At 44.4% G+C, this 15,296-nt stretch overlaps 1 protein-coding gene across 1 annotated transcript in view; it reads left to right on the forward strand.

The window, feature by feature from the left end:
- Window positions 1-3,084: 3,084 nt before the first annotated feature.
- The window catches only part of LOC130311623 (aquaporin-7-like), a 36,093-nt gene continuing 23,881 nt past the window's right edge, over window positions 3,085-15,296 (forward strand). Inside the window, exon 1 of the mRNA XM_056552502.1 lies at window positions 3,085-3,192. Coding sequence (XP_056408477.1) covers window positions 3,085-3,192 — 108 coding nt within the window. The remainder of the gene's footprint in view (window positions 3,193-15,296) is intronic.

Genomic DNA, 15,296 nt, shown 5'->3' on the forward strand with positions numbered 1-15,296 from the left:
TCATCAATTAATAAAACACACACACAATGTCCTCATGAATTTATCACCCCCAGCACCTCCCTCCGGCAGCCCGTCCCATGTCTCCTCACCTTCTCACTGCAGCGATGTGGGGCGGGCAGGCGGGCGAGGCCTGGTATCGATAACACAGGGTCAGAGGCAGGGATGCGTCAGGGGCTTTGAGCTGACGAGCTGATGTGCGTGCGTGCATGCCTGCGCGGAGCACGTCTTCTCCCATCAGTCCCTGGCCTCCCATGATGCCACTCACCCTGCTCAGTTTTAAAGGGCCGGCGCTCAGGCAATTGAAAATAAATAAATAAAGATTGCTGGCAGCGACCGGACCTGTTGCCCTGCGGGCCCCCCAGGCTACAGGGCCCGGTCGCGATTGCGACCCCTGCGACCTCTATAGCTACACCACTGCTAGTGGTTAAGTCTCTGTGAATATCAGGCATCCTGAGAAGACAGTGGAAAGCTGCAATCCCCACACTAGTCGTTCTTCCTGCTAATGTTCGAGCTCTGGACTCCCTGCAATTTATTTCACCACTTCACAGAGTCTACTCAGACTCACCCTCACTGAAGTGTGCGCTTATCTCAAACCTCTCTTCTCTGCAACCAGCTCCAGACACCCTCCTGTCCTGAGATCACTCAACATTTCAGCTTCTCTTTAAACTCTGAACTATGGGAAAACCAGCCCTCGCCTCCTCTGTGTTTGTCCTGTACCCCCTGGTGCAGGCAACACTGTTCCCTAAATGTCAGTCATTATCCTGTACCACAAGTGTCATTATCCTGTACCCCAAGTGTCAGTGTCATTATCCTGTACCCCAAGTGTCATTATCCTGTACCCCAAGTGTCAGTGTCATTATCCTGTACCCCAAGTGTCATTATCCTGTACCCCAAGTGTCAGTGTCATTATCCTGTACCCCAAGTGTCAGTGTCATTATCCTGTACCCCAAGTGTCAGTGTCATTATCCTGTACCCCAAGAGCCAGTGTCATTATCCTGTACCCCAAGTGTCAGTGTCATTATCCTGTACCACAAGTGTCATTATCCTGTATCCCAAGAGCCAGTGTCATTATCCTGTACCCCAAGAGCCAGTGTCATTATCCTGTACCCCAAGTGTCAGTGTCATTATCCTGTACCACAAGTGTCATTATCCTGTACCCCAAGTGTCAGTGTCATTATCCTGTACCCCAAGAGCCAGTGTCATTATCCTGTACCCCAAGTGTCAGTGTTATTACCCTGTACCCCAAGTTTCAGTGTCATTACCCTGTACCCCAAGTGTCAGTGTCATTATCCTGTACCCCAAGTGTCAGTGTTATTATCCTGTACCCCAAGTGTCAGTGTCATTATCTTGTACTCCAAGTGTCATTATCCCGTACCCCAAGTGTCAGTCATTATCCTGTACCCCAAGTGTCAGTGTCATTATCCTGTACTCCAAGTGTCATGATCCTGTACCCCAAGTGTCAGTGTCATTATCTTGTACTCCAAATGTCATTATCCTGTACCCCAAGTGTCAGTGTCATTATCCTGTACCCCAAATGTCAGTGTCATTATCCTGTACCCCAAGTGTCGGTGTCATTATCCTGTACCCCAAGAGCCAGTGTCATTGTCCAGTACCCCAATGGTCAGTGTCATTATCCTGTACCGTCAGTGTCATTATCCTGTACCCCAAGTGTCATTGTCATTATCCTGTACCCCAAGAGCCAGTGTAATTATCCTGTACCCCAAGTGTCAGTGTCATTATCCTGTACCCCAAGTATCAGTGTCATTATCCTGTACCCCAAGTGTCAGTGACATTATCCTGTACCCCAAGTGTCAGTGTTATTATTCTGTACCCCAAGTGTCAGTGTCATGATCCTGTACCCCAAGTGTCAGTGTCATTATCCTGTACTCCAAGTGTCATTATCCCGTACCCCAAGTGTCAGTCATTATCCTATAGCTCAAGTGTCAGTGTCATTATCCTGTACCCCAAGTGTCAGTGTCATTATCCTGTACCCCAAGTGTCATTATCCTGTACCCCAAGTGTCATTATCCTGTACCCCAAGTGTCATTATCCTGTACCCCAAGAGTCATTATCCTGTACCCCAAGTGTCAGTGTCATTATCCTGTACCCCAAGTGTCAGTGTCATTATCCTGTACCCCAAGTGTCATTATCCTGTACCCCAAGTGTCAGTGTCATTATCCTGTACCCCAAGTGTCAGTGTCATTATCCTGTACCCCAAGTGTCAGTGTCATTATCCTGTACCCCAAGTGTCAGTGTCATTATCCTGTACCCCAAGTGTCATTATCCTGTACCCCATGTGTCAGTGTCATTATCCTGTACCCCAAGTGTCAGTGTCATTATCCTGTACCCCAAGTGTCAGTGTCATTATCCTGTACCCCAAGTGTCAGTGTCATTATCCTGTACCCCAAGTGTCATTATCCTGTACCCCATGTGTCAGTGTCATTATCCTGTACCCCAAGTGTCAGTGTCATTATCCTGTACCCCAAGTGTCAGTGTCATTATCCTGTACCCCAAGTGTCATTGTCATTATCCTGTACCCCAAGTGTCAGTGTCATTATCCTGTACCCCAAGTGTCAGTGTCATTATCCTGTACCCCAAGTGTCAGTGTCATTATCCTGTACCCCAAGTGTCAGTGTCATTATCCTGTACCCCAAGTGTCAGTGTCATTGTAAGACTCCAGGAATAATCCCAGTATTGTGTCCGTACTCCCTTTGGAGAAGAGTCTTACAGTAAGCCCACTTTCCACGACGCCTGATAACGCTGGTCACATATCACACAGTCGGCCAGGACCGCTGAATCTATATTTGTACTTGTACTGGATCCAGGAGGGAGTGATCGGGTCCTGTCACCATGGTGTGTTATTATAAAGTGTTGTGGAGAGTGCTGTATCTCACAGAGCACTGAACCTTGGAGCTATCAGGAGCGGAGGGTGGAGCGTGGATCTGCACATTGATTGCACTAATAATTTTCCTTCCAGTAACTTTTTAAGCAGCTCTGGGTCTTCTCTCCGTCACGTGTGTCAGTGTTTAACCCGCTCTGCAGGTATCAAAGTATAAGATCACTGGAGCAGGGACTGCTGTCACCATGAAAACTGGGAGCTTCATAGCCAACAAGATCCGCTCCGGTATATCTATCCGCAACCAATGGGTACGAGAGGCCATGGCGGAACTTCTATCCACATTCGTGATGATGGTGAGAAATACAGGGTTAAAACTGGTCTGTACATTCTACTATCTGGCAAAGTTTTGTAATGTTCCAGAATTTTATTATGCAACAGTCCACAGGTACAGCGTGCTGCTTAGATGGTGTATCTAAGCCTCTCACTTGTAGTGCTGTGCACCTAAGAAGGTGTATCTAAGCTGAACACTTGTGGCACCGTGCTCCTGAGACGGTGCATCTAAGCTTATAATGTGTAATACCTACTGTGCTTAACCATTGAAGATAAGTCTAAAACAGTGTTTCTTAACCAGTGTGTCTCCAGTTGTCGCAAAACTACAACTCCCAGCATGCCCAGACAGCCAAAGGCTGTCTGGGCATGCTGGGAGTTGTAGTTTTGCGACAGCTGGAGGCATCCTGGTTGGAAAACACAGGTCTGAAACATGCGAGTGCACCTGCTGATCTGGTGCATATAAACTTATCATGTGTGATTTTGTCGGGTGAAGTGATGTATCTAAGCCTATCTTATGCGACCATGTTTGATGATCCAGTGTATCTACCTCCATCATGTGTGATACCGTCAATGTATCTGAGCCTCACACTTGTAGTGCTGTGCGTCCAAGATGTTGTATCTAAGCTGATCACTTGTAACACCGTGCTCCAGAGATGGTGTATCTAAGGGTATCATGTGTAATGTGCTCGCTTATTGATTATTAGTCTAAAATAGTGTTTCCCAACCAGTGTGATTCCAGCCCTTGTAATACTACAACTCTTAGAATGCCCAGATAACCTTTGGTTGTCTGGGCATGCTGGGAGTTGTGGTTTTGGGGCACTTGGAGGCACGTTGGTTGGGAAACACAGGTCTATACATGAGAGCTGGTGTATCCAAACTTTTAATGTGTGATATCGTCTGCCGAAGTGGTGCATCTAAGCCTATCATAATGCATCAATGTTTAATGATCCAGTGTATCTACATCTATGGTGTTGTATCTAAGCCTCTCACTTGTAGTGCTGTGCTCCCAAGATGGTTTAATTAATCACTTGTGGCACTACGCTCCCGTGATGGTGGATCTAAGCCAATCATGTGTGATACTTACTGTGCTCGCCCATAGATTATAAGTCCAAAACAGTGTTTCCAACCAGTGTGATTCCAGCTGCTGCAAAACTACAACTCCCAGCATGCCCGGACAGCCTTCGGCTGAGAGTTGATGTTTTGCTACACTTAGAGGCAGCCTGCTAAGTTGGTGTATCTAAACTTTGTGATATTGTCTGATGAAGTGGTGTATCTAAGCCTATCTTATGCGACAATGTTTGATGATCTAGTGTATCTACATCTATGATGTGTGATATAGTCAATGTATCTAAGCCTCTTACTCTGTGCACCCAAGATGGTGTATCTAAGCCTATCACTTGTGGCACCGTGGGTGAGCACATGTGTGATACTCACTGTGCTCACCCATTGATTATAAGTCTAAAACAGTGTTTCTCAACCAGTGTCACTCTAGCTGTCGCAAAACTACAATTCCCAGCATGCCTGGGGTCTAATAAATAAAAAACAACCTGCTGAGCTGGTGTATCTAAACTTATTGGGGGAGAATTATCAAAACTTGTGTAGAGGACGAGTGGTGCAGTTTCCCATAACAACCAATCAGATTACTACTTTCTTTTTCAAAAGGCCTCTGAAAAATGAAAGAAGCGATCTGATTGGTTGCTATAGGCAAGTGCCCAACTCTTCCTCTACACCAGTTTTGATAGATCTCCTCCATCATGTGTGATATTGTCTGATAAAGTGGTGTATCTAAGCCTATCTTAGAGACAATGTTTGATGATCCCATGTATCTACATCTAATGCGTGATAATGTATCTAAGCCTCTTCTATGTAACTCTGTCTGATGAGACATCTGTATCCCAGTGTTTACTAAGCCAATGTATCTAGGTCTATGATTTGGGACACCATGTTGTGGCCTCGTATATCCAAGTGTGAAACAATGTCTCCCGGGCTGGTTTATCTAAGCCGCTGTGTTATTACAGACTGATGATTTAATGTATCTAAGCCTCAGCATGTGGAATATATTTCCAAAGATGCTCTTGACAAACAATTTTAACCTGATGTTAGACCCAAGTAATCAATACATACAAAGAAACCAAAACAAACAAAAAAACACACTTACTGATATTTATGTAATAATTTGTACAGAAGCCTTTGTTGGTAATGACAGCTTCAAGATGTCTCCTGTATGAGGAAACTAGTCCCATGCATTGCCCTGGTGGGATTTTGGCCCATTCTTCCACACAAACAGTCTTCAAATCTTGAAGGTTCTGAGGGCCTCTTCTATGAATCACGATCTTCAGTTCTCTCCATAGATTATCAATGGGATATAAGTAGGGAGACTGGCTGAGCTATTCTGGCAGCTTTATTTTCTTTCTTTGAAACCATTTGAGAGTTTCTTTGGCCGTGTGTTTGGGATCATTGGGGGAGATTTATCAAAACCTGTCCAGAGGAAAAGTTACTGAGTTGCCCATAGCATTCAATCAGATTGCTTCTTTACATTTTCAGAGGCTTCTTCCAAAATGAAAGAAGTGACCTGATCGGTTGCTATTGGCAACTCAGCATCTTTTCCTCTGGACAGGTTTTGAAAAATCTCCCCCTTGTCCTCCCGAAATGTTCACCCTTGTTTCATCTTCATCATCCTGGTAGATGGCAGAACAATTTTGTCAAGATCTCTCGGTTTATTTTCCCATTCGTCCATCCTTCCTGATGTTGCCACCTCCAAACTTTACTGTTGGTATGGTGTTTTTAGGGTGATGTGCAGTGCCATTTCTCCTCCAAACATGGTGTATATTATGATATACAAACAGTTCCATTTTGCTTTAAATGTTGTGCAGCAAACGTTACATGAGCTTCTCCATGCTTTATATTCAGCCATGGAGTCTTGTGTGGTAGGTGTGCATACAGGCCATGGTGGGGGAGTTTCTTCTATCAGAAATCTTGCGAGGATCACCTGGTCGAGGCAAATTTATGGTGAAATGATTGTCTATCCACTTCTGTTTTATGGTCACAACAGAGCTCTCTGGAACACTCAGAAGTTTAGAAATGCCCCTGTAACCAACGCTAAGTGCTTTTACTCATCATGAGATGTGTTTTGTGTGACACCTTGGCAATGAGACCTTTTTGTTCCAATCAGTTGGGATTGGACCAGCTGATATTAGTTTGCATTGACAAGGGGCTGGATTACTTTTTAATTACTGATAGATTTCAGCTGTTGTCTTGGCTTTCCTTGTCTTTTTGCACCTTCCTTTCTTCATGTGTTAATACATTTTTTACCTGTGTCATTTCACATTATTATACATAACTTAATATAGTTTCTTGGGTTGCTACCAACATCGGATGAAAATTTTATGTCAATAGAACCTTTGGAAATATTTTAAGTGACAAAATGGTGAAGTGTTCAATACTTATTTAACCCGCTGTATCTAAGCCTATTATTTGTGATACTGTTTGATGAGCTGGTGTATCTCTGCTTATCATGTTTGACACTGTCTGTTAGTGTATCTAAGTTTCTCCTTCCAGCTGTTATTCTTGTCTGGGGTTATCGTATTTTCTTTACATTGCGCTGTTATTTATTAACCTTTGCTGTCAATCTTTACATTGTTACTTGACCTAAATTGTTACAAACAGATAAATGTTTTCCATGGGAGTCTGTGTATATACACAATGATGAGGACACGTGCGCTGCAGGACATAGAATTTTCTTAGTTTTCCCTAAGGTGACAACTGGCAAAGTAATTTGTAACCTCTAAGCCCCAATGCAAAATCTATAATAGGTCCCCCGACCATCACATTCCATATTTTGTGCTCGGGGCTCCACACATGTGCTAGTGACTGGAAACATTGTATACATACCTGCATGAAAACCTTAAAGGGGTACTCCGGTGGAATTCTTTTTTAAATGAATTGAAATTTTACTTCCATTTTAAAAATCTTAATCCTGTCAGTACTTATTAGCAGCTGTATGCTACGGAGGAAATTCTTTTCTTTTTAAATTTCTTTTTTGTCTTGTCCACAGTGCTCTCTGCTGACACCTCTGTCCGTGTCAGGAACTGTTCAGAGCAGCATAGGTTGGTTATGGGGGTTTTCTCCTGCTCTGGACAGTTCCTGATACGGACATCAGGTGTCAGCAGAGAGCACTGTGGACAAGACAAAAAAGACATTCAAAAATAAAATAATTTCCTCTATAGCATACAGCTGCTAATAAGTACTGGAAGGGTAAAGATTTTTTAATAGAAGTAATTTTCAAATCTGTTTAACTTTCTGGCATGAGATGATTTGAAAAAAAAAATGTTTTCCACCGGAGTACCCCTTTAAGCATAGCGGTCAGAGGTGTGCCATGAACCGTGTCCAAGGGCACGCCTATAGAGGGCATACCCTATAATAAAATAAGGGAGGGTTGGGAGGGTTTCACAAATGTCACATACGCCCAGCCTGAATGGAAAAGGGGGAGTTATATACCCATGTTTTCACTTAAAGGGGTACTCCCATAGAAAACTTGTCAACTGGTGCCAGAAAGTTAAACAGATTTTTAAATCACTTCTATAAAAAAAATCTGGATAGTTCCTAAAATGCACAGCAGAGGTCAGCAGAGAGCACTGTGGTCATGACATCAGAGGAAATGCATTTATTTTTTGGATTTCTATTTAGTATAAAGCCCCTAAAAAGTACTGGAAGGATTAAGATTTTTTAATAGAAGGGATTTACAAATCTTTGAAAAAGGAAATCGCTAATTTCCGAAACGCGTCAGACAGGTGAAGTCTTGGCGCTCACAGGTACCTGAGGAGCAGTCATTAAACACCGGAGGTCCAACCCCGGCTTCTTCTCTATCTCACATTCGCTGGTTGCAGACGCCACCGGCCGGAGCGTTCTCCTAGCACGTGAGCATTGCATCAAGGAGGATTTCATCTATGATCGTATACAGCGCAGGAACCACTTTTTAAAGATACAGCACAAAGAACCAGACCACTTCAGACAACCTCCATCAAGAAGGAGATCATCCATCATACTCAGCAAAAAATTTGGTAAAAGAATCATTATCCATATACATTTGTTCCATGCAGTTTTATTTTATTTTATAAATTATCAAATCAACTATTGGGATAACAGCAGTTCCTACAATAGTACATCATAATAGCGCTAATACCACTGAATACATTTTTTTCTTGATTTACAAATCTGTTTAACTTTCTAGCACCAGTTGATTTAAAAAAAAAATACGTTTTCCACGAGAGTACCACTTTAATCCCTATAAGCCCCACCTGGAGGTGAAGGGGGGCATGAAATACTCACGCCCCTCACACAAATACCGCCCTATGGGTATAATACTTGTGATACTTGTGCTCCACACATGTGCTAGTGACTGGAAACGTTGCATAAATCCCTGTATGAAAATCTTAAATGTAGCATAGCGGTCAGAGGTATGCCATGAACCACGTCCGAGGACACGCCTTTAGAGGGCAAAATCAACCATAGTAGGATGAATAACAAAATTCATAACCAATAACAAACAAACCATACACCCAGCATCAAGCATCACATACCCTAAAGTAGATTCTAACTTGCGTGCCAGAAAGAGTAACATCTGCCCTCAAGTGAGTACTTGAGGCGGTACCAGTACCTGAGAAACTGTGGTAGTAAAGTCCATTTGTGAAAAAACAACCTGACACTGATAACAGGAAAGACGGACATACTACCTGATAAATACATATTAACATACTTACTTATGACATCACTCCTAAGGGACACTGACAGATGCTTGTCAGGCATGACATAGTGCTATCCCAAGTCCCTGCTCTTAAGAGGCAAAAATAGACTGGCAGGTAAATGACCGGCAAGAACCTAACTACATGACAGACCTTTGTGGGGCCATATCGCCTGTCGACCAAACAAGGCTCATGAAAGTACCTTACCTGAAGACAGACTGTATAGTCAGTCATACCCAAACTGCCAACATTCTGACCCAACTAATCTCAGGAGTGATGAACCGCTGTGGATGACAGGTCCCTGCGTAACCATTGTAACTGTAGACATGACAGGTCTTTGTGAAACCATCGTGCCTGTAGACATGACAGGTCTTTGTGAAACCATCGTGCCTGTAGACATGACAGGTCTTTGCGAAACCATCGTGTCTGTAGATGTGACAGGTCTTTGTGAACCCACCAAGCCTGTAGACATGACAGGTCTTTGCAAAACCATCATGACCTGTAAACATGACAGGTCTTTGTGAAACCATCATGCCTGTAGACGTGACAGGTCTTTGTGAAACCATTGAGCCTGTAGACGTGACAGGTCTACAAAACATCATGCTAACTGTATGCACAGAATAAACATACTAACCGCATTCACAGAAAAAAACATGCTAAACCACATGTACAGAACAAAAAAAACATTAACTGTATGCACATAACAAAACACGCTAACATTATGCATAGAATTAAACACGCTAACTGTATGCACATAACAAAACATGTTAACATTATGCATAGAATTAAACACGCTAACTGTATGCACATGACAAAACACGCTAACCGTATGCATAGAATAAAACAATCTAACTGTATGCACGGAATAAAACACGCTAACCATACACACAGAATAAAACACGCTAACCATACACACAGAATAAAACACGCTAACCGTATGCACAGAAGAAAATACACTAACAGTAAACACAGAATAAAAACACTCACCCTATGCACAGAATAAAACACGCTGACTGTTTGCACAGAATAGAATACACTAACCATATATACAGAATAAAAACACACTCACTGTATGCACAGAATAAAACATGCTAACACACGTTAATGCAAATGAAACATGCTAACACACGCTAATGCAAATGAAACATGCTAACCGTAGCTGTAAGCGCAGTGTAAAGCCAATCGTATGCACTGAATAAAACATGCTAACTATATGCACAAAATAACACGCTAACCGTATGCACAGCATACCATGCTAACTGTAAGCGCCGAATAAAAACGCTCTCACCGTATGCACAGCATAAAACATGCTAACCTTACACACAATTAAAACATGCAACCTGTATGTACAGATTGAAGCATGCTAACCGGAGAAAATATGGTAACTGTGTGCACAAAATTAAAAAAACATTAAACGTGTGCCAAGGATGAAACAAGCTAACCGTATACCGCACCAACCGCACACTAAACGTATGCACAGTGAAAATACTAACCGTATGCCCAGAATGAAACATGCTAAAAGGCAACATATGCTAACCGTATGCACTGAATGAACACTCTAGCGGTATGCACAGAATATGATATGCTAATTGTATGCACAGAATAAAACACGGTAACCGTATGCACAAAAGAAATGCTAACCATAAGTACAGAATAAAACATGCTAACCGAAAGCACAGAATCCTGCCAACCGAATGCACAGCATAACCATCCTAACCGAATGAATGCTAGGAAGGTATGCACATAATGAACATATACCCAATGTGAAGGCTACGCACGTATGCCCGAGTAAAAGCTATGAACAACTGCATAGAATAACATACTATGGCAGTATGCATCAACAATGCTATGAACTAGTGCATGTACAGTATAAATGCTGAGAGCGTATGTACCTTGAGAACGTAAAGAAAAGTTATGAATGTATGATATGCTATGCGCCTATGTACACCATAAAAGTTATGTACAGTGAATGCTACATGTGAACAGTATAAATACTACATATGTACAGTGAAATGCTATGAATAAACAGTAACAATGTTACAAGCGTATGAACACTAAAACTGCTACGATCTTATGTACCGTAGCAGATACGAGTGTGTGAACATAACTGCTAGAACGCCTGACAGTAAAACTATGAGCGTATGTATGATGTGAATACAAAGAGCGCATAAACAATATAAATGCTACAATCAGATAAACAGTTTAAAGCTATGAGCGTATGTACAGCATGAATACAATGAGCGTATGAACAATATAAATACTATAAGCGTATAAACAGTATAAGCTATGAGCGTATGTACGGCATGAATAGAATGAGCGTATGAACAATATAAATACTATGGCCCAGATTTATCAAACTGTGTGCGAGAAAAAGTGGAAGGATTTTTCCATAGCAACCAATCACAGCTCAGCTTTCACTTAACCAGAGCTCTTTAGCTGAGCTGTGATCGGTTGCTGTGAGAAAATCCTTACACTTTTTCCACTGTATACTTAACTTGTACAGTGTAATGCAATGAGAACAACACTATAAATGTATACAGAAAGAAACACTATAAAAGTATGCACATAACAACATTATAAATTAATGTATAGTACAAAGTTATAACATACGTTGCAAAAGCTATGAATGTGTGGACGGAATAAATGTGTGATGTCCCAGTACAGGATATCATTCCACAGTCCTATCAGCTTGAGTCCCTGTACGTCCTCAGGGCTCACCTGCAGTGTTTCCCCCATAATGTAATTAGTTGTACTGTACATTGAATGTAAAGGTCCTTTGATATGGTCACATGGTTGTTAGTCACATGATAATGGTTGTCACATGTTAAAGTCACATGTTTTGTTACCCAGAGAGCACCAGGTGACCAGATGACCCGCAGATAGCCTATGGGCTCCTTGCTCAGCCCTCCTTAATAAGAGGGGGACCTACAATCTCTCTCTTCCACCACACTTTCTGCTGAGGTCAAGTCCAGTCCAGACATCTCAGAGCCAGTGTCCAGCACATCTGGAGGCCTCAAGCCTAAATTTCAGCAACAAGTCAGTAAGTCAAGTCATCTCTGTCTGCTGTCACTATCTTCAGTCAAGTCAAGTCTATTATAGTCAGCTTGGCTGTCCTAAAGTCTGTCAAATTCACTGCAAGTCCCAGCAAGCTGTGAGGTCCCCTGCGTTACTGGTCATCTCTCTGGGATCCTGGCCTAGCTGTAAAGACTGTACCATCTGTCTACCTCAGTAAAGCTACCGTTAACCCTAACCTGGCCATGGCTCTTATTTTCCCTGCCTAACTAGGACTAGAAGTGCTACCGTTCGGGTGGTTCTCGGTAAAACCACTCCCTGGCATCACCAACATTTAGGGATTAACACCATCTGCCCCTGGGCTACAACATCTGCCCCATACACCTCGCATCGCACCCCTTGGCACACCACAAATGCAAAAGTTATGAACGTTATAATAGCTATGTACGTGTGCACGACAATACTAATAGTGCCACACTGATCTCTTCATTAATAGTGACATAAGCTTAATTAATGTGATCCTGATGCAATGGACTGCAGAGCACATACATTGCACTGGTGCAATTAACTGTCCTCCTGCTGCTATGCATTACTACAAGGTGTAACGCCTGTGCTCTGGCCGGACACGCCGGCCTTGAGCGCTCTTTGCTCATGTACCCGCTGTCGGCGGGGCTGGGACTGACATCGTGGGACGCACTGGCATGTGAATCCCAGCCCGTCACTCACCTCCCTCATCTTCCGCCTCTCCGTGTCCTCGCAGCCCCGGCGCGCGTGCCTCCGCCTCCTAGGGCACGCATGTTGGAGCTCTTACTCTTAAAGGGCCAGTGCTCATTTAATCAAGTGTCTACACCTGCATCCTGTCCTTAAATATCAGCTCCTCCCTTGGTTCTCTGCAGGATCTTTGGTTGCCTAGTGCCATAGTGAAAGTCCTGTGTCCCTGTTACTGTGTACCTGTTCCTTGCTACCTTACCTACCCTGCACCTGTGTTACCTGCCCTGACCTTCTGCCATCTTGCCAGTCTCCTTCTGTGCCACGCCACCTCCCAGCTACCTGTGTGGACGAGTTGTGCCAGGGGTAGCGACCTGGGTGCCGCCTGTTGCAGCAAGACCATCCTGCTTTCCAGCAGCACCTTAGACTCCGCTCCCTTGCATGGCTCACTTCATCATCCACACAGGCCCAGAGGATCCACCACCTGCTGTGACCTGTTACACGTTACAGTAAGATCCGGCCATGGATCCCGCTGGGGTGCCTTTGCCAGATGTCTCGGATCTTTCCACCATCGTGGATCATTTGTCCTTGCCTTCAAAGTATGATGGAGATCCCAAGCTGTGTAGAGTCTTTGTGACACAGTGCTCTATCCATCTTGAACTCATGGCGGATCTGTGCCCGACAGAGCGTGCTAAAGTGGCGTTTGTGTTCAGTCTACTGTCTGCTCCTCTCTTGGATCATAGAGATACGGTTTCCTTGAACCTGTCAGCCTTCCTTGCAGAATTCTTGCCCCCGTATTACTTTGTCTGGCCCCCTTGTTCCAACATCTACCCCTACTCTCTACTTTGCCTCTTGCCGAAGAGGCTATGGAAGTGGACAGTTTTCACTTAACGCAGCAGGAAAAATCCAGTCGGTGCAATGAGAATTTGTGCCTATATTGTGCCAGTCTGGAGCACTTTCTCAAAGACTGTTCTACGTCCTCTGTGTCCGGGAGAACGCTTTCAACTTAGACAAGTAGGAGTGGCTTCCCAAGATATTAATATTACCTCTCCTCGCTTGACCACCCCGGTTTAAGTATTTTCCTCTGCCAAGACGTCTTTCATTGCTTCTGCTCTTTTTGACTCCGGTTCTGTTGGTAACTTCATTGGTGCCTCCCAGGTCCATAAACACTGTCTTCCAGTGTCTCGTCTTGCCAATCCCTTCTACATCTCTTCTGTTAATGGACAACTGTAAGGTGCAATTTCGTATGGAACCCCTCGTTATGCAAGTAGGAAATTTGCATAAGGAAAACATTGAGTCCTTTGTGCTACCACATTGTACTTCAGAGCTTCTTCTTGGTCTTCCTTGGCTTCAACGTCATTCTCCACAACTTGACTGGAAATCTAGTAAAATCACTTGTTTTGGATAATATTGCCAAGATCACTGTCTTGCTCCCCCTGTGATATCTTCTGTGTCTGCTAAACTCAGACGTAAAGTCTTGAATTGGGGACATTCTTCCTTGCCAGTTGGTCACCTTAGAAGATGGAAGACTCCATGACAGAAGCCTGCAAGTTCCTTGCAGCCTTTTCCCATTCCAGAAACCCCCTGGTCTCATGTAGTGGGGAACTCTCTGAATTCCAAAGAAGAGGGGGAGACCAAAGGGGGGGGGGGGGGGGTACTGTAACGCCTGCCCTCCGGCCTGACACGCCGGCCGTGAGCGCTCTTTGCTGATGTCCCACTGCTGGCAGGACTGACGTGCTAATTCCAGCCCCTCACCCACCTCCCTTGTCTTCCGCCTCTCCGTGTCCTCGCAGCCCCGGCGTGCATGCCCCCGCCTCCTAGGGCGCACACGAGCCGGAGGTCTTACTCTTAAAGGGCCAGTGCTCATTTAATCAAGTGTCTACACCTGCACCCTGTCCTTAAATATCAGTTCCTCCCTTGGTTTTCTGTCGGATCTTTGGTTGCCTAGTGCCATAGTGAAAGTCTTGTGTCCCTGTTACTGTGTACCTGTTCCTTGCTACCTTACCTACCCTGCACCTGTGTTACCTGCCCTGACCTTCTGCCATCTTGCCACGTCCTGCTAGTCTCCTTCTGTGCCACGCCACCTACCTGTGTGGACAAGTCGTGCCAGGGGTAGAGACCTGGGTGCCGCCTTTTGCAGCAAGACCTGCTGTATAGCTTTGCGGTGGGCTCTGGTGAAAACCAGCGGCACCTTACACTCTGCTCCCTGGCATGGCTCATGTCATCATCCACACAGGCCCAGAGGATCCACCACCTGCTGTGACCCGTTACACAAGGCATGAGTACTGCAGCAAGAGGCTCTAATTACATGATGGCTGCAATTGTGACCCTAATCCCCATGTAAACACTCCCCCCCCAGTCATACCCATACTGGACCAGCACTGGTGATCACTTAATACAGGTTACCATGACAACCTGAACAAACCACGATACTCACCAGGCCATCCTGAGATGATGGCAGTGCAGGGCATGCCAGACATAATGCTTCCTTCTGCACCATGCCGTGCTGCTTGAGACGCAGATTGAGCCACGACAGTCCCGCCGTGCAGGAGGACTCCGGCTAGAAGGTCTGAGAGTCCAACACCAATTATACAGTAACGATCAGGGAATGATCCCAGAAAGCGGGGAAGGTCCTGCACTGTACATCACTACAACCTGCAGCATAT

This window comes from Hyla sarda, chromosome 1 (genome assembly GCF_029499605.1).
Source record: "Hyla sarda isolate aHylSar1 chromosome 1, aHylSar1.hap1, whole genome shotgun sequence".
NCBI classification, from domain to species: Eukaryota; Metazoa; Chordata; class Amphibia; order Anura; family Hylidae; genus Hyla; species Hyla sarda.